Consider the following 24,188-nt stretch of genomic DNA (forward strand, 5'->3'; position numbering starts at 1 on the left):
AGGAGGGCCTGATGTGGAACCCGATCCCTGGAACAGGATCATGCCCTGAGCCGAATGCAGATGCTCAATCGCTGAGCCACCCAGGCATCCTGATCTGGTTACTCTTAAAATGACCATCTAGGTAGGGTGTACAGGATGATCCAGTGGGGCACAAGAGAAAAATAAAAACTAAAACGTATCTATATTTTAAAATACTAAAACTCATTAACCTTTCCTGATAGCCATAACTTTTTTTTTTTTGGTCCCCATCTCAGAGCATCAGAGCATTTATCTTGTCACCATTTGCATTGCTGAACTTCACCTTCTATTAAATTTTCTTTACTCACTTGTCTCCATGTTTAGTGATATATCTTTTGAAAATCCCATCTGTCTCTGGTCTTTTAAGATGAAAGAAAAAGTACCTCAGTCTTTGACATCTGGGTCAAAGTTTTAAAGGTGGGGAACGAGGAATCACAAGTTCCTAGATGCCTAGGTGCTGTTCCCTCACAGTAGGAGTATGAATCAAATGAAGGGACTCCAAGGAAGCGAAACAAAAGATACAGAGCTGAGGTGAGCACAGCCACTCCTCCCTGACCTGAACAGGCCCACAAGGAGTAGTGGTGCTAACATTTTGGGGGAAGAGCAGAAGAAAGACAGGGTTTTATATTACATTTTTTGAATGATCCCAGCACCCAGTCCTCTCTCAAACTTAAACTGTTTCCATTACTACTTTGGTATATATAATACTTTTATGGCTTTTACCATGAAATTTTATTTGTAATGGTTTTATGCCTTATTTCAACTAGACTGTCCCTCAAGAATAGACTCTTTTGCTCTCATCGTTGCCCTTAAGTCATTCTATGTAGTTCCTTGCAATGCATGCACATTTAAAAAATATTTGTTTGAATACAGTGTCGGTATTTTCTGCCCCTTGTAGAAAGAGCAACAAATTTGTTATATGCCTGGTATTTCAACACTTGGAAGAGCATACCATTTATGAATTAAGAGACTGTCAAGTGATTTGTAAAACATCTGAATAAAAGAATGGGAGGACTATTACAGCAGCACAAGGTTAAAGTACAGAAATTATGTGTCTGCGAGTAAGTTACTTATATATCTCCCATTGCACTGTGTAATCAACCTACTTCTCCAGCAAATAATGTTTCATTGATATGCTTTCAATGTATTCTCTACAACTGATTCATTGCCTAAGATCTCTTCAACGCTGATCAGTGTGGGTTTTGTTTTGCTTTTTGGTCCTTTGCCACTTTCAATAATGAAAGTATCTTTCTGGTGGCACTGCAGGAAATGGAGATGGGATTTACGTTTGGCCCAGCTGGATTTTTCAGTTAAATTCACTTATCAATTAATTTCCAAGTTGGAAGGGCTCTTTGAGATAATCTCATTAATTTACTTGGGACAAAACTGAGACCTAGTAGTGTTCTGTCCAAGATCATCCTGCAGTGGCAGAGAGAGCACTGGAAATGGTCTCTTAGTAGCACAACACACTTTCCACTGTATCCTCACAAACTCCCTTCACCATTCACAGGTTCAAGTCAAGCACAATTACCTTGCACAACCGAAAAATCCACCTGATGTCTGAAATCAGAAAGTTCAGAAACTGCAAGGAAAAGAGTTAAGTGTGTGCAAACTTTTCCTACTGCATCCAAATCACTTTATTCACTAGGTTTTGAACACTAATCACCACCATTTTTGGTGGTGGGTTTGGGGGTGAGCAAAAGATCTGCAAACATTCAGGAACCTGAGTGAACTTGTCCCCATAAGGAAAAAAAAAAAGCAACAACACGTGGAGCTTGATAACCTCGCGGGTCTTCCTCAGTTTACATTTTATGGTCTCCAAGAACTCAGTACAAAAAACAAACAAACAAACAAAGCCCTCACCAGAAGGAAAGCAAATGTAGACAAATGGGGAACAAAAGCATCAGCCCAGGGTCTGGTGAAAACCGAAGACAGGAGAGCCCAGGCGGGGCACGCAGCAGACTGCCTCTCCCCGGTCCCGGGGGCAGATCCTCCTAGCTCGGAAAACAAAACGCCGTGCCCTTTTCGCTTGCCTCCGAGGCTGTCTCTGCAGGGAGACTGCGCGTCCTCCCGAGGCTGCGATGCAGGTTGGGGACCCGGACCCTCCTCCATCCGCTGGGGTCGGTCGCGGCGAGGGGAGTCTCGCTATACACATCCACCCGTCCCCGCCCGTCCTCTCTGGTCGGACCCACGTCTCACCGTTAACCCCAGAGAAATCTGGGGGTGCTGGGACAAAAAAGGAGGTGACTGGGGGAGGGGGTGTCGAAGGGTAGCACACTCAGAGCCACACCTCCGGCTCGCCGCAACCCTGAGTGCGCGCGCACGTCTGCGGCTCACAGAAGCCGGAAGTGCACCATCACCAACCTCTCGGACAGGGCCCTCCTCCTGGGTCCTCTCTAGGAAACGCGGGCGGACTGCGGCCTTGTCCTCCAGTCGCTGAGTCTGTCTTCCGGGATCTCTGGCCTCAGCTCAGCTTTTCCCGCTTGGGATAAGGAGGCTTAGGTTTCGTTTGATACCAACCTACTCAAATACACGTTTCTCCTACTTTTTATTAGTGGCAGTAATCCTAAGAATTCTAGTTATTGGGGCACCTCGGTGGCTCAGTGTTTTGAGCATCTGCCTTTGGCTCAGGTCGTGATCCCAAAGTCCTGGGGTAGAGCCCTGCATCAGGGTCCCGCAGGGAACCTTTTTCTCCTCTGCCTATGTCTCTGCCATTCTCTGTGTCTCTCATGAATAAATAAATAAAATCTTAAAAAAAAAAAAGAAAAAAAAAAGATTTCTGGGCAGCGCTGCCACCCGGGTGGCCACCGCTGGGTGGCTCAGCGGTTTGGCGCTGCCTTCAGCTCAGGGCCTGATCCTAGAGACCCGGAATCGAGTCCCACCTCAGGCTCCCGCATGGAGCCTGCTTCTCCTTCTGCCTGTCTCTGCCTCTCTCTGTCTCACCCCCTGCCCCATGTCTCTCATGAATAAATAAACAATATCTTACAAAAAAAAAAAAAGATTTCTAGTTATTAACAAACAATACCACTGCTTAGTGATGGTGTCTCTATGTTAAGGACTGTAACAAAAATGTAGACAGAGGAATATAAAGGTCAAGAGTGACTGGTTTCACAAAACCAAAGTGGTTGTTTCTCGGGGGACCCTGATTATGAATGGTATTTGAATGCAGTATTTTCAAAAATTTCTCCTATAGGCAATAGACTTATTTAGTACTAGATAGTGGTGAGATTCTGAGCTTGGCTGAAGTTACCAGGTAGTTTTTGGCTTAAAAATAATGTAATTACTACAGTAAGTCCAATTTTGATGTCAAAATGTTATCACAATAGTTTTACTATTATTTCAGGAGAAGATCAAGCATTCTCATCTTTTATAAAACCATAAGTAAGACCTTGAAAAACTGACACACTCGAAATTCCAAGACAAATCTGAGCACAATGGAAAGCCTGCCAAAGAGCCACATGCTGCAAAGGTGACCAAAGACCAGGTGACATTCCGAGTAACATTCCAAGACTCAAATAATATCCCATTCTCTACGAGGTTTGACCTTGCTGTAGTTGTCATTGTTTTCTTTCTACTTCCCCATTGACTCTTCAATAAGTCACTTGAGTAGACCTTTGCTCCTTAATCACTGGCTGGCTCACTAAACTATGGTCCTCCTTGAAGACTTCATAGTCCCAGAACTTCCTCTACATATTTCCTCAAATTTCCTTCCAGTGTTCCAAGTCATCTCTAAGGGCCACTACATTGTTATGCATTGTTTTTCTCGTCTAAACCCTGCCCTCTCTCCTCCCCCCAATTCCTACACTAAAGTTCCTAAAAGATTCAGAAAGGTAGGTTATTGAAAGCAGATGGCTGTTTTTGTATTTATGTAGCGTGTATGGTAGGGACTGTGAGGGCTTTTATAATAACTCCATTCTTTGCTAGTGAGACTATCACTGGAACATTTAATGTATCTCCTAGAAGCAATGTTCTTCCTGAGAATCAGAGTCATAAACCAGAAGACTCTAGGTTTGGAGACAGGAAGTACAAATTCTACAAGTGAGTTAATGCATATGATAGTAATAGCTCCTGTTTCAACACCATAGTATTTCTATTGGAGACAATGTGTTCTTGGTTCAATGAGTACCCACTTGGTCTTTCTATTGGAGACAAAACAGCATATATATGTTATTGGTTCAATGGGTATCAGTGCATAGACTTTATCCTACAGGATAGCTCCCCAACTTTGCAAGGCGTAATTTGGCTGAGTTTCCATCATGTCATTTCACAGTTCTATCAAGCAGCTGCTTCTGAGTGATGAGTAAGCACCACGAATTCTGTGGTTACAAACTCATTGCCAGATCTCCTTGACTATAAAATGGGTTCCTTGATTTGAGGTATGTCTAATGGATAAGGCATCCTATAAATCCTCAGATGATGGTGCTGGTGGAGACAAAGCAGTTAGGGAAAACAAACCCATATTTAGAGAATGTGTCAAATCTGGTGTAACTATTTTCTTTCTTTTGTTAACTATCCATGCTTAGTGCAATGGTGGGCAAATGGGAAAGATTAGGGAAGTGCTCAATTCTTTGGGAATAGTTGTTCACGTATTTTTCTTTAAAGCAATATAGTGGGGCAGCCCGGGTGGTTCAGCGGTTTAGCACCGCCTTCAGCCCAGGGTGTGATCCTGGAGACCCAGGATCAAGTCCCACATTGGGCTCCCTGCATGGAACCTGCTTCTCCCTCTGCCTGTGTCTCTGCTTCTCTCTCTCTCACACATGAATAAAAATAAAATCTTAAAAAAAAAATAAAGCAATATAGTGTAAATGACAAATTTTATGCCACCTGTGTCATCTGAAGACCCACTGAAAGAAAATTTTGCTTAAAAAAGAATGTTTCTAACTACTTTTTGTTAGGGATTGGTGCCTCCTGAGAAGTGGACTCTTTTTTTTTTTTTTTTAAAAGATTTTATTTGTTTATTTGAGAGACAATGGAGGGAGGAGCAGAGGGAGAGGGATGAGCAGACTCCGTGCCCCACTGAGTCTGATCTCACGACTCTGAGATCACAACCTGAGCTGAAATTAAGAGTCGGATGCTCAACTGACTGAGCAACCCTGAGAAGCCAACTCTTAATTGAGTGCCCCCTATTGTCCTCTCACTGGAGCAGTTTGCTGAGTCAGCTAAAACTCAAAACACAAATGTACTACTGCCATAGTTTGCTCACCTCTGCTGCAGAAATGCAGCCGTTTAATAGGTGCCACTTGGGGAAACGGCAACTCAGAAAGAGCCCCAAACTTACAGTGATCCTAGAACATGAGAAGAGCTGTTAACAAAGAGGAGGAAGTAATATGCCATCTGCTTTCCCAGAGAGCCTAACAGGAACAACGGACATCACTAGGGGGTATATTTTTGTTCAACACAAGAAAAAGTTTCTTTTTTTTTTTTTTTATTTTTTTATTTTTTTTAAATTTTTATTTATTTATGATAGGCACACAGTGAGAGAGAGAGAGAGGCAGAGACACAGGCAGAGGGAGAAGCAGGCTCCATGCACCGGGAGCCTGATGTGGGATTCGATCCCGGGTCTCCAGGATCGCGCCCTGGGCCAAAGGCAGGCGCTAAACCGCTGCGCCACCCAGGGATCCCAAGAAAAAGTTTCTAACATGAGCTGTACAACAAGCAATTGACTAAGCAGTGCATCTTCTTTGATGCTGACTCCACTATGCTGGATACTGTAGCCTGGAGATTGTGTCATACTACTAAGTTGCATTAGATCAATGACAGTCAAGAAGGAAAAAAAAGGAAAGGCACATCAATCTCCAAGAGGCTGATGGAATTGGAAAAAGCATGTAGAATGCTACAGTTTTGCCTTTTCTTATGTTTAATTTGAAATGTCAAATGTCACTAAAGGATATTTGATTTATAAACTTAAACAAAGGACTAATATCTAAAGACCCTTGCAAATCACGTTTAAATTCTTTTAAGAGTCTTGCTAGTCCCTAGGAGACCCAGTTCCACCACAAGACATCACATTCTCTTAAGGACCTGGGAGGTCACAGTGTCCTCAGGGTTCCTGTTCTAGCACCCAGCCTACCTGTCCTACTACTTCCTGCTTTACCTATCTGTTTCTGTATAGTCCAGTCGTTCCACCAGGAATGCAGTGGTCTTCCAATCTCAATTTCTCTCAAAAACGGATTTCCTCAATGCCCTGTCCCTTCCTCCAAAACATTAATAGACTCTGATCCCATGATTTTCTGTGGTCCTCATACCACACAAGCGCCTTCCACTCTAACTTTAATCAGTTGTATTTAGGGGCGCCTGGGTGGCACCATCCATTAAGCCACCGACTCTTGGTTTCCCCTCAGGTCCGATCTCAGGGTCCTGGGATCCAGTCCTGCATCAGGCTGTGCACTCAGCACTGACTCTGTTTGAGAGTCTCTCTTCCTCCCCCTCCATCTCTCTAAATAATTTTTTTTTTTAAAGATTTTATTTACTTGTGAGGGACACAGAGAGAGGCAGAGACATAGGCAGAGAGAGAAGCAGGCCTCCCGCAAGGAGCCTGATGCGGGACTCAATCTCGGATGCCGGGATCACGCACTGAACCAAGGGCAGACGCTCAGTTGCTGAGCCACCCAGGCGTCCCTAAAATAAGTAAATCTTTAAAAAAAATCATCAGTGTATTTTGTAGCCCTATGCTGGTTCCCCACCCGCGGACTTAAGGAAGTCGGACCATGAGGTCAACACTCCTCCTCAGCCCTGGACACACACGGCGTGGGCGGGTCACCATCCTCGGCCAATCTCGAGGGCTGGCTGGAGCCAGGGAAGGGCCAGCGGGGACGCTTTCCCAAATTTGGGGCTGTCGCGCTCATTACTGGTACACTGGCTACAGAGGCTGCCAGCGGGGTCAGCCCCGAGAGTGGCTCAGACCGAGGGAAGTACATGGAAAAGCCACACACGCGCAGGACTCCCGGGTACCTACCCCTCATCCGGGGCCCTCATCCGGGGCCCTCACCCGGGGCTCGCTTCCGCTCACCGCCATCGGACTCCTCCCCCGGAAGTGCCACTGAGAAGCGCGGTGCTCCAGGCTATCTAGAGCGACCCGGGAAAGCCTGGGGCTGCCCTTAGAGCGAGAGTGTCTGTGCCGGGACGGCCGCTTGGCCTGCCCCTCCACTCGGGTGAGTCCCCGGCAGCCGTTCGGGGTCGCGGTGGGCGTCGCCGTTAGTTTAGGCTCCCAGGAAGGAGGGGGAGGGGCCGGTCCCGGCCGAAGGCGGTTCCCGTCCCCAGGAGCGCTCCGGGGCCGAGGTGCGAGGACCTGTTTCTCTTCAGTCGGGGTTCACCCTGACGCCCCGCGGACTGAGGGTCTTGCTGCCGGGGCCCGGTGACCCTCCCCGGGGGCGAGCTGGGTCTCAGTGGCCCGCCTCGCCCTTTTGGGGGCGCGTCTTCACCGAACGGGGAAGTGGGAGGAGGGCAGCGCCGCGCGAGGCCTTCCGAGGGTTGGGCGCCGCGGCCCTTTCTGAGGGTTGTGGAAGCGGGCCGGAGCCCGGTGGCGTCCTTGGGTTTGAAGGACACGAGCGAGACCTGTTAGAATCTCAGCCCTTCCCTGGATCCCTGTCAGGGCGGTGGGAAGCGGCCCGCCCAGCTCGTCTGCGTTGGCGGAGGGTCTGACATCTTCCCCCGCCCCCAGAGTGGAATTTTGTTATTAGGCAAGCCCATTTAGTTATTCCAAGTGGGCCGGCAGAGTGTTTGCCAAATAATTCCTCGGGGGCCTGCTTCCAGGAAAAAAAAAAATCATAATTAGCATATTTCTCTGGTACAAACTTGAACTTTGAAAGAGGTTTGTACGTTTCACATACTTTAAAGATTTTTAAAATTTTATTTATTCATGAGAGACACAGAGGCAGGCAGGGACAGGCAGAGAGAGAAGCAGGCTCCCTGCGGGGAACCAGATGCGGGACACTGTCCAAGGACCCCGGGATCACGCCCTCAGCCAAAGGCAGACGCTCAACCACTGAGCCACCCAGGCACCCCTCAGATATTTTAAACTTTCCTCAGAAATCTTCTCACACTATTAAGTTGTACGTCCTTGATTTTTATTTTTTCATGAAATACCACAAATTCTGAATTAGTGGAGTTGAAATAAAGCTGCATACTTGGACCGTATGATTCGGTTCTTAAATATTTGAAACTGAGGAATTTCCATTTTTCTTTCTGTTTTATTTAGGTGGTTAGTCGTTAACAATTGTTTTTTATTGAGTATGGACAGGATTTGCGATACTTTGCTAAGTCCTGAGGATGTAAAACCATGGGTTGCTTTAATGTAGTACAATAAATTCTCGCAATTTTACCCAGCAGTGATGGTCGTTGTCCTCCAGAACAGGGATGGAGGAAATATCTGCCCAGGAAGCAGCAGGATCACCAATTGTCCAGTTTCAGTCTTTGGAGAGCCCATCTGAGGGTCTGTCCCCAGAGCCTCTGTTCGAGCAGGACACCGACATGGAACAGGAGCTCAACGGGGGTAAGGCAGAGAGAACACGTAAGCCCAAGAGAATGGGGAGTACAGTGGGGCTCCTGGGCCTGGTATGAGAGAGGCCGGGAACTTCAATAAGAAGATGGCTCCTAGGGGAGGTCTGGAAGGGGAGGGACAGTTGTGACTCAGTTCAGTTCTGGTCTGGGCTCTTCTATTAAGGATAGCCCTTCTTTCTTAAATAGGCAGAGTGGTGGACATTTCACTCTGCTCTGGCTTTTGTTTTCATTTGTAAAACCTTGACTTTATCCCAGTTTCACATCCAGAAAAATTTCTAAGGTATGCTGCTTTTGCTGCATCTCACAATCCTTGCCTTGCTTTTACTTCCTCTTAGATTTAGGGCTTGTCTCTCCCCCTGTTCCCTTCACTTAGTTTCTTTCCTCCTTGATGACTTTGTGAGCTTTGCCACTTGCCATTCTGTTGTAGCCGCAATGTTTGTGACTAATCTAATTTTGGCCAAAAAAGCAACCATTTAATTCCTTGGTTGAGCACAACTCCTATAGTGTACACATATCACATATTGACTCCACAGTAACATCTTTATGTATCATATAGATAGGTTGACATGTCTTTACTTTTTTTGTTTTGTAAGAACCTTGTCTTAGATTGTTTGTGGCCCACTGCAGTGCCTGAAATAACATGTGTCAGCAACACCACTTAAATGCCACAGTATTGTGGGGCATTGTGGGAGTGTGGAAAAGGTTGTGAGGAAACATGACCATTCCTAATCTTTGGAGCCTCTCACACTGGTTGCAGGGACAGTGCCCATTCACGATGAAGGCTCACTGAAATTTACAGAGCAGTGTGTGGGAAAGCATCAGAAATCAACTAAATCATCATTGCTCTGGACAAGTCACTGCAAGTCTTTATGCTTTGCTTTGCCCATCTGCAAAACAGGTATAGTGGGTACCCTCCTGTTTAGAGGAATGTCCTGCCATGAGAATAAAGTGAAATATGAGATTTCATAAGAAAGTCTTGTATCTTGGTCTACACATGGGTAGGGAGGGTAGGCCAATGCTGAGAAGGAGCAGAGTAGGTACACTCAGTACCTGATAAATGTTCATTGGTTTACTAGAATGTTGATGTGAAGAAGGGTCCCACTGACTCCCTCTTCTTTCAGGGAGCCCTGGGGGAAGGGTTGCTCTCACTCTTGGCTCCTTTCTCCTCCCTCAGCTCCACCTGTTCCCCAGGTGCCTGCTCTTCCCCATGAGGGAAGCCCAGGAGACCAGGCAGCTACGCTCCTGACAGCCAGGTACCAGGTGAGCTGAGGAACCCTCTGCTTTTCCTCAGGGACTGTTGCTATTGATCGAGTGTGGCCCTTCCCTCATCCCATCCATAAACCCTGCCTTGAAGTTTTTTCAGTAGCAGACCCCAGTTTGGGAATTGATCCTCTGCAGAGACCTGGACTTCACACAAATCACCTTCCCATCTCCCCACGACCACCAGTAAACACTGTTCCTTCTCTATCCCTAGTGCTGTGATGGGTGCTCATTAGATGTTAAAGATTATGGAACTCATTCCCAAGTTTCTAGTCTGTTTTCCCTCCTCCCTAGCTTTGCTACACACTGGAAACCCTCTCTGTGTCATCATTTTGTTCTTCATTTTCTGGCCATGATACTGTGTGGCCTCATTCCCCAGAGCAGCCAGGCTGTGTTATTTCAGGAGTTTGTGACATTCGAGGATGTGGCTGTGCACCTTACTCGAGAGGAATGGGGATGCCTGGACCCTGTTCAGAGGGATCTCTACAGAGAAGTGATGTTAGAGAATTATGGGAACGTGGTCTCACTGGGTAAGGACTTTCTTATTATTCAGTTTACCTATTAGGATTTCTTTACTTCCTTGTTTCTGAGGAGGTTGCAAGGTCTCTGAGAAAGTGGAGTGTGGCTCAGATTCCAGGTCTTAGAACCTCTGAATCCTCCATCTTCAAGGTCATCTCCTCTGGGAGTGGGTTTTCTCCGGGGGTTTCAAGATGAGACATTTTATTTCTTATCTTTAATTAATGCTTCCTGTTTTCATGGGGTATCTGTTTCCTGTAAGCAAAGAGAAACTTGCTTGTGCTTTGCCTAAGTTCTCACCTTCCCTATCTTTTCCTCTTTTTTGAGAGAGATCCTAGAGCCTCCCAGTCCACAATCAGACAGTTTCCTTCCTAGTAATTCAGTGTCCCTGTATCTGGAAGTTTTACATTTTCCTTGGAAGAAGAAGTGCCTTTTTTAAAAGATAGGCTAAAATCCTTGTTGAATAATCCTTTACCTCTTAACATCCCTAAATTCATCTCCAAGCAGGCAGAGTTTGAGAGACTTCATTTAGAGACCTGACTCACTGCGAGTCTATTTCAGTGAATCATTCAGATGGTAGTCCTAAGTAACCTCACCCCGAGTAGCAGAAGTTTCAGCTTTAAACCGAGTCTCTCCTTTATCATTTGGATGGTACAGTAGGCTCTTGTGATTAGGCACCCAGTAGTGCTCTAGTGCAACATCAGTGGGGCTGTTGGCAGCTCCCTTTGATGTGATCATTCTCCTTTTCCTTTTTTTTTTGCCTGTCTTTGCTTCTGCTTTTTTAATTTTTTAAATGTGTGTATGTATTTAATCACACTTTTTCTTTTCTCTCACTCTCTCTCTCTTTTTTTTTTTTTGGCTTTGCCTATGCTGGTGGCATCCTGGGTGTTCCTTTGTCTCCTTGATTACGCTCAAGATGAAAGAAGTCTTTTTACCTGTGGGGAGGCACCCTGCCCACTGGGAAGGTTTTTAGTGTGTTTCCCATTCCTGGCTCTTTGATCTTTGTAGGCATACTTCTCCGCCTTCCTACCACCCGGATTCATAGTGTGAATTCCTGCCCGGCCCTGAGTCATACCCAGGCAAGTGCTTTCTCTGGAGAAACACTTGCAGTTCTTTCAGCAGGAATCTCCAAGAGATGGCCCAGGTATCGGCTTCCCATCGATATTGCTCGTCCCCGCTCGGAAACCCCTTTTCCACGATTGTAAGATATTATACTTGATTGATGCTCTCAGGATGCCACCACTGTGTAAAATTGCAGCTCCTTAGATGACCTTTGTTAAATTTCTGAAGGGCCAAGGAAGCCCTGTTGCAGCCAAATACAGTTTGAACCTGAATTCTGAGTTTATTCATAAGCCACGGTTGGTGGTCATCTACTTGTGTTCTGAGAAACCACAGAGTTCAACTCCAGTTCTTCAGTTATGACCTTTTCATGTTGTTTTAGAATGTGGAACATATACTGTGCACCCCCTCCCCTTTTCTGTAGTGAATATGACCTGCCCCTCCTATTGTCTGACTTTCCTGCAACCCCTGGGCTTTCCTCATGTTTAACACTCTAGACTTCTCCTTTAAGTCCCCATGGCCCCCTCCAAGACCCTGACTTTGTCCCCTTTATTCTTCATGGTGCTATACAGATTGATGCATTTGAGTGACCTTTCCTAATCAAGTGTTCCTTAGCTCTGTCCTTGATGGATGGGAAATGGGAGGGCAAAGAGTTTAATTTTTTTATTTCAGGGTATGAAATTGAATGTATATTTAACAACTTTGTAAACTGTAAAGTGATGTAATTGTAAACTACTGTTAATTTTACCTAATAATTACATAATTTCCAACAGTTAATCTGTCTACTTTTTGGAGTAAACAAACTTTTTAGCACTTTAATTAGCCTAGTAGCACAGTGTGCTATTAGACTGAACTTTATCCCATTTCCTGTGTCATCTCTGTATATATACAGGACATGCATGCACACACACAGACTGGCTACAAACACATACAAGAAACTCTCCTGTCCTGTTTACCTTACTTTTGTGACCAAGACAGCATCATTTTAGTAATTATTTTTTACAGTCCTTAGGAAGTTGTTTTCATATTTGTGGGCTCAGCAAACTCCACCTGATGTGTAAGTTTATACACTTATTTAGCTTAATATTTGGTGTTGTAAAATATGGACATTGTAATTCAGTTCCTGACTTACCAGCCCCACTGTCAGGTTCACATCTTTTTCCCTCGGTAGTAGCTCAATTGTATTTGTCACAGACATCAAAACTTTTTTGTTTGGGTAAGTGCTTCTACTATTTAGTAGTAAACATACAGAGTATGAGCAGCTGAGTAAAAGAATAAAGTAAGTAAAAAGTCCTATTTTTCATTACCAAATCTAAAGAGAAGCATGTTCTGTTGACAGCGAATGAATTACTGACTTGAGGGTCATACCCAAAGGGAATTTATCTGTGACTTAGTGCTGGAGGTTAAGACCAGGAAAGTGGTCTGGATTGCATTTCACACAGGGTCATTGTGGCTGGTACCTTATTAGATGATATCAGAAACATGCCTATCAGAACTCTAGCTGTTAAGGAAGTTGATAAATCAGGAAATGTTTGGCACATAAACCTTTGCTTTTCGAAGTTGATGTCATTAGGACAAAAATGATTTTGTATAGAATGTCTTTTACTGCCATGGCTATTTACTGTTTATTGAGAGCCAATATGTTACAAGGTACTATTTAATCCTTACCATAACCCTGTGAGCAGATGTTATTCTATTTTATACCTGAGGAGACTGAGGCTCAAAAGTTAACTGATATGTGCAGGGTCAGAACTAGGCATAGGGACACCTTGGTGGCTCAGCGGTTGAGCGTTCACCTTCGGCTCAGGTTGTGATCCTGGGGTTTGGAATCAAGTACTGCATTGGGCTTTCCACAGGGAACCTGCTTCTCCCTCTGCCTGTATCTCTCTCTGTCTCTCTTTCTCTCTGTGTGTGTCTCTCATGAATAAAGAGATAAAATCTTAAAAAAAAAAAAAAAAGAACTAGGCATAGGACTCAGATCTGAATCTGAAGCTCATGCTCTTTTTCATTGTTTTGCCCCTTAGGACAATTAGTCCAACCACATATGGTGGGGTTTTTGTTTGTTTGTTTTATTTTTTCTTTTTTTAAAGATTTTATTTATTTATTCATGAGAGACACATAAAGAGAGAGAGGCAGAGGGAGAAGCAGGCTCCATGCAGGGAGCCCGACGTGGAACTCAATCCTAGGGCCCCAGGATCATGCCCTGGGCTGAAGGTGGCGCTAAACCGTTGAGCCACCCGGGCTGCCCTGTTTGTTTGCTTTAAAGCTTTCTCTCTCTCTCTCTCTCTTTTTTTTTTTTTTTTTTTTAAGATTTTATTTATTCATGAGAGACACAGAGAGAGAGAGAGGCAGAGACAGAGGCAGAGGGAGAAACAGGCTCCATGTAGGGAGCCTGATGCGGAACTCGATTCCGGCCAGGATCATGCCCTGGGCCGAACTGCTGAGCTACCTGGGCTGCCCTATTTATCTTTTTATTTAAAGAGAGAGAACAATGGGGAGGGGCAGAGGGAGAGAAAGTCCCAATCTGACTGTGCTTTAGCACAGTGCTCAATGTGGAGCTTGATCTCATGACCCTCTCAGATCATGGGCTGAGCTGAAACCAAGAGTCAGACACTCAACCGACTGTGCCACTCATGGGCTCCACATGTGATTTTTTTATATTCTTATGGCTTTATACTCTGATGACAATTAGAAATTTCATAGCTGTGAAAAATTGGACAGTTGGGTATTAGGTTGTACAGTTTGTGAGCAGAAAGAACATGCATTCGAGAAGAAGTAAAATCGTCTAGGGATACCATTAAATCTACACAGGAACAGTATTACCAAGGAGGGATTTTATTTGTATATTTAAGGACCAAGAAGAAGGGCATAAAGCTTTCATAAAGCTTCCTTGGGTTGGTGCCAAGGATTAAATTAGATTAAATTATGTGTGTAAGTACCTGGCTTACGGTAGTTATTTAAATGATTTTTTGGAAAGGACTTCAAGTGATAAGAGCTAGAGATAAGATTTAAAAATTATTTAAAGAAAATTTTAAAGTAGGCACTATGCTCAGCATGGAGCCCAGCATGGGGCTTGAACTCATAACCCTGAGATCAAGGCCTGACCTGAGATCAAGAGTCAGATGTTTAACCAGCTGAGCCACCCAGGTGCCCCAGATCAGATTTTTTAAAACAAATTTCAGGACTGTGTTCAAATTATTTTTTTATAGTGGAATTTCCTCAAATTGAATATTACTCATACTTTTGTGTAGGAGTTGGATTTTTAAGGAGACTTTCATTTCTTTGATAGTGAGTCATATTGTTTCCTTTTTAAAATTTTAATTTTTTTTATATTTAGATTTTTATTTATTTATTCATGAGAGATACAGAGAGAGAGGCAGAGACATAGGCAGAGGGAGAAGCAGGCTCCATGCAGGAAGCCTGATGTGGGACTCGATCCCAGGACTCCAGGATCATGCCCTGAGCCAAAGTCAGATGCTTAACTGCTGAGCCACCCAGGCATCTCTTTATTTTATTTTTTTAGATTTTATTTATTCACGAGAGACCTAGGCAGAGGGAGAAGTAGGCTCCTCACGGGGAGCTTAATGGGAAACTCAATCCTAGGGCTTTGGGATCACAACCTGAGCCAAAGGCAGACACTCAACCACTGAACTACCCAGGTGCCCCTTAGTTTCCTTTTAATTAGAATATCCTTGACTCCAAATCTGTTGAATCCTGGCTTTCTGTGTATTAATCTAGTGACCATTTCTCTGTTCTTTTTATTATTTTTACCTTTTACTCCATCGTCAGTATGTTGATCTTCTGTTGTTTTTCTGTATGTATTTTGGAGGAAGGGATAGATTTCATTCACAATCATTATTTTTTACTAGTAGACTATGTAAAAGCCAGGTTCCGAAAGATTGTTTGGGTTTGAGGCCTAGCTTCACCAATTACTGTGACCTTGAGCAAGTTACTTAACCTCTCAATCTTAGTTTTATTATTTGTACAATGGTAGTTTCTACTTCTTAAAGTTATGATGAGTATTAAGTTATTGACAATCTGGAAAGTTCTTGGTGTGGTCCTGTGGTCCTTTGCACCCACTACATGTGTAGTGCACCTTAACTTAATATTTTAATTAGACTGATGATAGAGCTGATTTTAAGTTTGTATTTCAAACCCTGTTCTCTCATTGACACTGTAGTCTTTTACCTCGCACTGCCTACTAGGGATTTTCTCTTATTCCTCCCTGCATTAACTTAAACACAGTCTAAAATCAAACCTATCTTTCCATGTGGAAACCATCCTTTTTTGTTGTGTGTAGGTGATATAGGTGTAGATATAGAATAACCAAAATTTGCTTCAGTTATCAAATACTTAGAAACACTTTAATATCTGAGTAAAAGTAACAAATTCTGTTAGAATTCTGAGCAGAATATTTGCTGCTTCATGTCACACTTTTTTTTTAAAACTTGCAAAACTTTCATTTGACTCAAAGGACCTCAACTAAATAAGCATCCAAGCATCCAAAAGAGGGAATAGACAATTAATACCCAGCAGGAATTCAGAAACACAGTAAATGCCTTATATCTGTTCTGCTCTGTCTGTTCATAGTCTCTCACATGGAATCCCAAGAGGACAGCTGTTGGTTTGTCATATTTTCCAGGCCCAGCACCCTTTTAGAAACTGGTTATCTGTTATATGTTGACACTAGGACACAAAATTGGCGCTCAATAAGTAGGTCTTAAGTAAATAAATCCGAAGTAGTATAAGATACATGGTCTTTTCTAGTAAGAGTTTATAAATGAAGTAGGGATAATTCCTGAAACCAATTAAATAAAAATCTATAAACTCCATTATATAGTGACATGTCAGGATTAGGGGAACGAATAATAAATTGTGTAGACATTGAGTAGGTGGGGAGAAAGGCTTTTGGAATTGACAGGCTTGAGCTAGTCCTTGTATGTGTGCTACTAGAAGATTTCTGGGCTGAAGACATAAAAACTGCCCTTTTGATACTATAATAGTTCTGCCCCCTCAGGATCAGACTGCTTCTTGCTTTTGCTTTAAAGGAGATTAGATCCTAAGAGTCCATTATGTAAGTCAAGAAAGACCATTTTTATTTGAAAGTTCACATTTATTGCACTTTCTCTCTGTATTGGATTATAGTTGGTTGTTTTTCTATTTTTACATACTTTCCATATGGGAGACCCCCCAGAGATATTTGTTGAATAAACAAAAGTGTAAGCTTCTAATTGGTAAGAATGTGTTATGCTATTTTGTTTTCTCGTATGCCCTGAAGTGAATTGAGATTGGTGAAGTTTCTTGAGATTGGTTCTTAGACTATATATTCAGTGTTCACTGATTCTTTTGCTCCAGTTTAGCTCACCACACAGCATGTGCTTAAGTATTCACCTTCCTCCAGTCCAGTGAAGTTATATTTTGATGACTTCCCTTTTGATCAGGTCTAATACTTGTAGACCAGTTCTAATACAAAAATTAATCAATCTATAGGCAACAGCTGAAGAGTGTATATGATCACTTCTGTGAAGACAGGTACATACCCATGCTCAAATTCCCTTGTTTGAATAATGTATAAATGAATACTTCTCCCAAAGTCATCAATGCCCTGTAACACACCTCTTTCCGGAGCACAAATAAGAGCTCCTTGTAGAGGATCTTTGCCCTTCTCACTCTCCAGGGCTTCCCTAATGTCTTCTAAGAATTTACATTATCTATCTATTAACCATTAGTTAAAAAATGGCTTGGTGTAGTGTCTGGGGATAAATTGCCACATCCCATTTCCTTCTCTGTGAGCAGGATTTCCATTTTCCAAGCCTGATGGGATCTCCCAGCTGGAACAAGATCTACAGGTCTTTGATCTGGAAACTAAGAATAGAGAAGTCTTAAGAGATGACTGCTCAGGTGAGTAAGGTAGAATCAATTAGATGGAATTAGTAGGGAAGTAAGAGTCCAGTTGTTGAGCCAAGTTGTAGCTGCTTTAGCAAGCAGAATGAAGAGCTCCGTCTCTATACCAGATGGAGAGCTCCTTCCTTTTCCCTTCAGTTCTGATGAAGTCTTTGCATTTATTTTATCCCTTATCATCTACAAGTTATACTGAGTCCCTTATTCAAGTTGCTTATCTGTAATTCTTTTGTACTACTTCCCTATTAGCTCCTTTGAAACACCTTATTTAGTTATCTTCTTACTCTACTGAAAATGTCCTCTGTTTCTACCATACCCTGAACCATTTGGATATTACCTTTCTGCTCCTATTCATGCCCTTAACATCTGCTGTTGAGATTTTGTGCCTGTGCTTCAGAGTAGATAAACTTCTCTCATTTTAGTAGATTCTAAGTTATTTAGTTTTCTCCTCTCGAGTTTTTTTTTTTTCTTTTTTCCCCTAAGCACAGGGTACAGATTACATTTGCATTTTCTATTTATATATTGAATTAGATGGAGAGACCAGAGAAGAGAACAAGCTGTTGATTCCTAAGCAGGAAATTTTGGAAGAAGTACATTCGTACAGAGTGAGAGTAGGAAGACTCAAAAAGGATATTGTCCAAGTTCCTGGGACTAGAGAAGTGTCTAAACCTGAGGACAGATTAGAAAGGCTTCAGGAAATCCTAAGGAAATTTCTCTTCCTGGAGAGAGAGTTTAGGCAAATAACAATCAGCAAGAAAACTTTCACCAGTGAGAATAATGAATGTAATGAACCTGAAAAAAGCTTCAGTCTGGACTCTAGCCTTGATACAGATCAGAGAGTTCTTAGAATACAGAATATTGATGATAGTGATAAGTATGACATGGGTGTGAACCAGAATTCAGCTGCTGGTAAACAAGAACAAATAAATCTAATACAGGATGTCCAGAGTACTGAATATAAGGAAAGCTTAATGGATGTCTCCCACCTTAGTAAATGTGAGAGCATTCCTGCCACGGAGAAATCCTATAAATGTGATGCATGTGAGAAAGTCTTCCATCAGAGCTCTGCCCTTTCTAGACATCAGAGAATTCATACTAGAGAGAAACCCTACAAGTGTAAAGAATGTGAAAAATCTTTCAGCCAGAGTTCGAGTCTTAGTCGACATAAGCGAATACACACTAGAGAAAAACCCTATAAATGTGAAGCATCTGATAAATCCTGTGAAGCATCTGATAAGTCATGTAGTCAGAGCTCAGACCTAATTCCACATAAGAGGATTCACACTAGAGCAAAATCTTACAAATGTAGTAATTGTGAGAGAGTTTTCAGTCGCAGTGTGCATCTTAGTCAGCATCAGAGGATTCACAGAGAGCTGCCCTGTAAGTGCACTGTCTGTGGCAGTGACTTCCATCATACCTCACACCTTGTTGAACATCAGAAAGCCCATTGCGAAGAGAAAGCCTATGAGTTCAACGATTGTGGGTTGACCTTTGTTAAACATCAAGGAATTCATCTCAGAGAAAAGCCCTATACATGTAAGGAATGTGGAAAAGACTTCAGATTGAATTCCCATCTTATTCAGCATCAGAGAATCCACACGGGAGAGAAACCCCACGAGTGTAGTGAATGTGGAGAAGCTTTTGGTCAGACTTCATGCCTTGTTCCACGTCATAGAATTCACGGGAAAGAGAAGTCCTATGAGTGTCATGATTATGAGGAAAGTTTCAGTCAGAGCTCAAACCTTGTTCTTCAGCAGGAAGTCCTCCCTAGAGAAAAAGCCTTTGATTGTGATGTGTGGGAAAAGAACCTCAGTCAGAGAGCACAGCTTGTTCAACATCAAAGAATTCATACCAAAGAGAAACCTTATGAATGTGCTGAACGTGGGGAGACGTTTAGTCACATTCAGGCTGCATTCAACATCTGAGAGTTCACACCATGGAGAAATACCATATGTGCTGAAGGTGGTGAAGCCTTCAGTCCTGGCTCACCCTTTAATCAGCATCAGAGAATCCACACCAGAGAGAAACCCTCTGAATGTGATAACTATAGGAAAAGTTTGTCAGCATTAAACTTCATCAACTTCCACAAACCCATACCAATAAGAAAACCTATGGATACCTTGTATGTGGCAAATCTTTCATGCTGTTTTCATATCTTAGTCGCCATTGGAGAATTCTTACTGAAATAAAATTCCACAACTGTAACAAATGTGAAATACCTTTCAGTCAAAGATACTACCTTGTTCAGCATCAAATTCATTCTACGGAAAGAATTCTGTGGAAAGCCTATGAATGTAATAAGCGTGTATGTGCATGGGAGGATTCAGTCATCTTCCACCCCTTATTCAACAAAGAGTCCATGCCCAGGAGAAGCCAGTCAAGTGTAGCAAATTTGACAAGTCTTTCAATGGGAGTTCAAGTCTTTCTCATTGTTAGAATCTCCACACCAAACCAGAATCTGGTACAATACAAATGGAAAGATGTACCTCCACATTTCAGGCTTTACTCAACATCAAAATACTGGAAAGAGAATTTTATATCAGATTGTTAATATATAGCCCTGATCTTTTTCATTGCAAAAGAAGATAGTCTGAGGAGACTTGGTGAATGCAATGGTGTTTCCTCATGGCATTCTTTTATTTAATAGGTGGTGTAAGTAGGTATATAAACTATTTATGGAACTCATTTAAACTATTTTTTTAAATATGGCCTATAAATGTTTTTATTTTTCCTGAAATTTGGTTCCTGTTACAGCTTCTCCAAAATATTGTTGATACACCAATGTAAGAACATAATTAACTTCTGGAAAGTAGCTCATTTAGCTTTTTCCGCTGTTCTCAGCCCAAGTTCTCTCCAAAACAGACTCTTAGGTCTATTGTTTCCTGAGCATCCTACTTCCTGTTCCTTTCCAGCCACAACATTTGGATTCCTGTTGATTTCTCCATCTTCTTAGCACCTTCAAGTGATGGTTTTCTAGTTTTAAGCTTCTCATCAGCAGGTATGCTGCCCCTACTTGATGTTGGTGTTCTTGTGTCTTCTTTCCTAAAGTGAAGCATCTTCCTTTAAAAAGAATTGGATTTCCACATCCACAAGTTTGAAGGATTCTGTCTCCCCTGTGTTTGTGGCAGGTGGCTAAACATTTTCAAACGACACCCAAGTTCTTAGCTGCCATGTCTGCATTCACAGCCCTCTAAAAGAGATGATAAGGACATCAGGGAGCCACAAGACTCCTGGTGGTCTAGCTACATTCACTCAGCGCCTGTTCTGCATGTCAAGTTTAGAATTATTTAATACTCTTCTGTTGAAGGCCAGCAAAATGCTCGGGTCTACTTTTGATAGGGGAAAATATAAAGAACATATACAAAAAATAACTTCATAAGAGAATGCAGCTTCTCAAAAAAGAAATTACTGTTCTTCTGTAATCTCTAGAGAGAGTATTTCAAGAACGTGGCAGGTCTGTTCCTGGTAAAATTTTAACCACTATGATTGCTTCTTTATCTGTTTGGATTTTTGCCCTCTCCACCCACTCTCCCTCATCAATCCTGGACCATATTTGAAATGTGGGGGTTTTGTGTATAGTTGTTTATTCATCACATTTTCTGTATTTTATGAGTCTACAGGCCTTATAAAAGAACTTAGGTTTTTTGATTGATAAAAGTGATCACATGTCAGGATGCCCAGACTTCAGGATCACTGTCAATACCTAGTCAAGAATTCATGATTATTTAGACAGGTGTCAAAGCATTTTATTGTATTTTTCCATCTTAAGCTTCATAACATTTTGTGAATAAGGCAAGGGTTACTTAAAATTCCTACTGTCATTCCAGCAAGTGAGGCCTTCATAGTTCAGATATTATAATATTCATTAGGGATCCTCAACAAATATATAAAAATTTATTGCTTCTTCTATAAGCCTCTTATGGCTAAGCTCTAAGATAGTTCTACCACCGTATTTTGCCTCTTAGCCATCAGCAAGCATAGGATCTTATCAGGTGCAAGTAGAGATCTAAATGAATTGATTTAAATGTAAAAGCAAATGAAAAATGCATGTTTTTTCTCTTTATTTCTGTGTATGCCCTTATGTACAGAGACCAATGGTCACTTCTGGTGATTATGAAGCAGATTAATCCCTAAATAGCAGAATATGTAAAAATCACATGTATGCATTTGGTTTAGGAATGTGCTTTTGTACTTCCACTTGAATAAAGGTGTGTTTGATACTCAGAATCTGTTTCAAAAAATATCTAAAGGCCTCAGCCGGAAGCATTTTGAAACTTGGAGTCACTTTCCTGGCTGCGACACATTTCCTCCCAGAAACCTCCTTCATGACAAGAGTGGAGTGGATCACCATCCTTCATACTGATACAGAGCTTGCTTTTCTACAGACTTCTGGAACAGTCTGAATGTTTAGGATTCTAAAGGTTATTTGATTGGGCTGTTGTTGACACATAAAAATTTTGAGGTTTTGGTAGAACTAGGCAGAGTTTTTTAAAAATAAGTAAAACATTTTAAAACAATGAGAAGCCAGAATAATCCTCGAGGACAATTAACTTGTCTCTTTAACCCTGGAATATTTAATCAGTCCAATATAACAGGAGTTTGTGTTTCTAGTCTTTTTATCCTGAAAACTGGGGAGGGAAGAGAAGAAATCTAATAGCTGAGGTACACCAAATGTGGTCTGTCTTCTGTCCACCTACCTACATGGATATGTATGTATGTTCATATTTAAACTTAATCCTCACAACTCTTCAAGGGAACTAGGTCTCTTTTACAGAGGAACTGAACTGTAGAGAGAGTGAAGAATCTGTTACGGTCACCCAGCAAGTTAATGGCTCAAGTCAGGCCTGACTCCCAGGCTTTTCATTATCATGATGGTATTAGACACATCCCAGAACCCAGAGAAGTTTTCTTTGATAGCTCTTCATTCTCTGTTTACATCCTCAGTGATGGACTATTACCAGTTTGCAATTGATCTTAAATGTTCCCAGAAGCTGTCTGGGACACTAGGAGAAAATATCCCAGTATCTTTTGGGAGCTAGTCAGAGACCCTCCCTGAAACCGGCTTAGATTAATTTTGACGATGACCTGCCACAGGTCAGAGCTCCCAAATTTCTTACCTCCTGTCAAGCTACCTATGCTTCTGTCACCAGATTTACAGTTCCATTTCTCAATGCCTAGAATGTGCTCTCTTTTTCTGCTAATTGGAACTTGCTGATTGATGGACATGTATTAGGTTTCCTACCACTTCTGGTTAAATTGTAGCAGTGAAGCAATGTGGGTAATGGGGAAATCAAGTTTGATTACTTGGTTTTTGGCTTGAACGAAAAAGTAGATGTAGACTGTAGACATGGGGACCCCTGGAAGAGGAGCAGGAAGAGTATTTCAGGCAAAAGAGCATGTCAGAAGGTCTTCAGGTGAGAGTATGGCATTTTTGAGGAAATAAGCTCTCTGGAGGATTGCCTCACCCTAGGAAGTAGTTTGGGAGCAACTGAGGAAGTCTAAGAATGAAGTTTAAAGGAGACCCCTGGGGTGTCAACAGCAAAGCCCAATGGGATTCTCACATCTGAAAATGTGACATCTAGTCTTTGATTCAGTAGTACAGTTGCCAGATACTGTGCTATTCAATGCTACCCCATGGGCACAGTTAATGTAAACGAATCAAACCATCTATTAGGTAATGATGACTATGACAGATTAAGGTAGTAGTCCTAGCAATGACTCTGGAATTTACATATCTGTGTTTGAATTTTGCTATTTATGGGCTGTGTGACTTTGGAAATTTTACTTAGCCTCTCTAGGTTTCCTTGTCTATAGAATGGTTAATAGCATGAAAATTAAGTGCGGTAATGTAAAAGGTACTGGTCATACATTAAATTCCAAAAAGTTATGAATATAAACACCAATATAAAAACCCATGAAAATATGTGGTTAGCATAAAAGCTAAAAAAAAAAAAAAAAAAAGAGGGAATTAAGGAGCAAGCATTTAGAAGTACAGGACTAGCATTGTCCAGGAAGGGATACCCTGGGTTTGGAGAACTTAAATATGGCTCTAGGGGTCATCAGGAATGGAGACCGGTAGGAACTGCCTCCCCATAGGCACTCCTTACTGGAGTCAGCAAACCTGTCTCTTCTTGCTAACGTTTGTACCCTATGGCGTCACATCTTACACTCCTTTCGAAATACGGGCTCATGAAGGAACAAGTGTTTCATCCAGGACTGGAAGGATTTTAAACAGCCCACCGTATGAGTCAGTGAGAAAATAAATACTGGAATCTTTAATTCTGTTGATGCATCCAATTCACCTTCACTTTTAGAAAATGGTTAACCTCTTACATTTGTATCCCATTCATGTTTATAAATTTACAACTTGGGCAGAATCACTGTGTCTGTCTTTTTCTTTCCCACACTTGCTCGGATTACAAATCTCAAACCAGTCTAATGTTTTCCTTCCCAAGGTGCAGTTTGAACTGGCCAGGGTTCTAAAGGCCACCTTTACTTGCTTGCCGAGTCTGCAGTTTTTAAAGGCATCTAAAATTGTGAAAAAGCACAAACTTTATGGGATCGTTGTGAAAATTAATGAGATAATGCCAGTTTACTCCATAACTGGTAACTGTTTCTGAGTTGAGCAGGAAACTCCCCCTATCATGAACAACTCATTTCCCTAACATTTTCCCTGCTTCAACATATCAAATATGCCTCTGGCAAACTCTTTGTCATCCTGGCACAGTAGGGGGTTTGAAATCTTGACCCTATTTCTAAGGCTTTTCTACCTCCTTTAGCCCACTGGTACTCATAGGATATATTACTCCTGCTCACCTACATACTCCAGGCACGATTGGTAGGCGCTGGAGTAGTGAATATCAAACAGGCTGGGATGAAGTGACCAAAGGAGAGGACAGGCTGGACTTCGGGCATAGATAGTGGATTTGGGCCCA

General features: G+C 42.3%; 1 protein-coding gene across 15 annotated transcripts; it reads left to right on the forward strand.

Annotated features, from left to right (window-relative positions):
- The first annotated feature begins 6,822 nt into the window (after positions 1-6,822).
- Positions 6,823-23,630, forward strand: ZNF655 (zinc finger protein 655). 15 transcript variants are annotated; one of them, XM_072837074.1, is made up of 6 exons: positions 6,848-7,169; positions 8,367-8,509; positions 9,692-9,777; positions 10,157-10,307; positions 17,149-17,253; positions 17,785-23,630. In XM_072837074.1, the coding sequence occupies exons 2-6, from the start codon at positions 8,374-8,376 to the stop codon at positions 19,176-19,178; spliced, it is 1,872 nt and encodes a 623-aa protein (XP_072693175.1). In that variant the 5' UTR covers positions 6,848-7,169; positions 8,367-8,373; the 3' UTR covers positions 19,179-23,630. The 15 variants fall into 15 exon arrangements, with proteins under 15 accessions (XP_072693188.1, XP_072693186.1, XP_072693175.1 ...); XM_072837078.1 differs by having other exon boundaries at positions 6,849-7,296; positions 8,347-8,509; positions 10,181-10,307; XM_072837073.1 differs by having other exon boundaries at positions 6,849-7,169; positions 8,344-8,509.
- Positions 23,631-24,188: the final 558 nt, after the last annotated feature.

Source organism: Canis lupus, chromosome 8 (genome assembly GCF_048164855.1).
Source record: "Canis lupus baileyi chromosome 8, mCanLup2.hap1, whole genome shotgun sequence".
Lineage (NCBI taxonomy): Eukaryota > Metazoa > Chordata > Mammalia > Carnivora > Canidae > Canis > Canis lupus.

Bases quoted from the DNA above. Each gene is read 5' to 3' on its own strand.
- ZNF655 (XM_072837074.1), top strand. From the start codon at position 8,374: ATGGAGGAAATATCTGCCCAGGAAGCAGCAGGATCACCAATTGTCCAG. The intron at 9,778-10,156 runs GTGAGCTGAGGA...CTCATTCCCCAG, and splicing joins TCCTGACAGCCAGGTACCAG to AGCAGCCAGGCTGTGTTATT. The intron at 17,254-17,784 runs GTGAGTAAGGTA...ATATTGAATTAG, and splicing joins CTTAAGAGATGACTGCTCAG to ATGGAGAGACCAGAGAAGAG.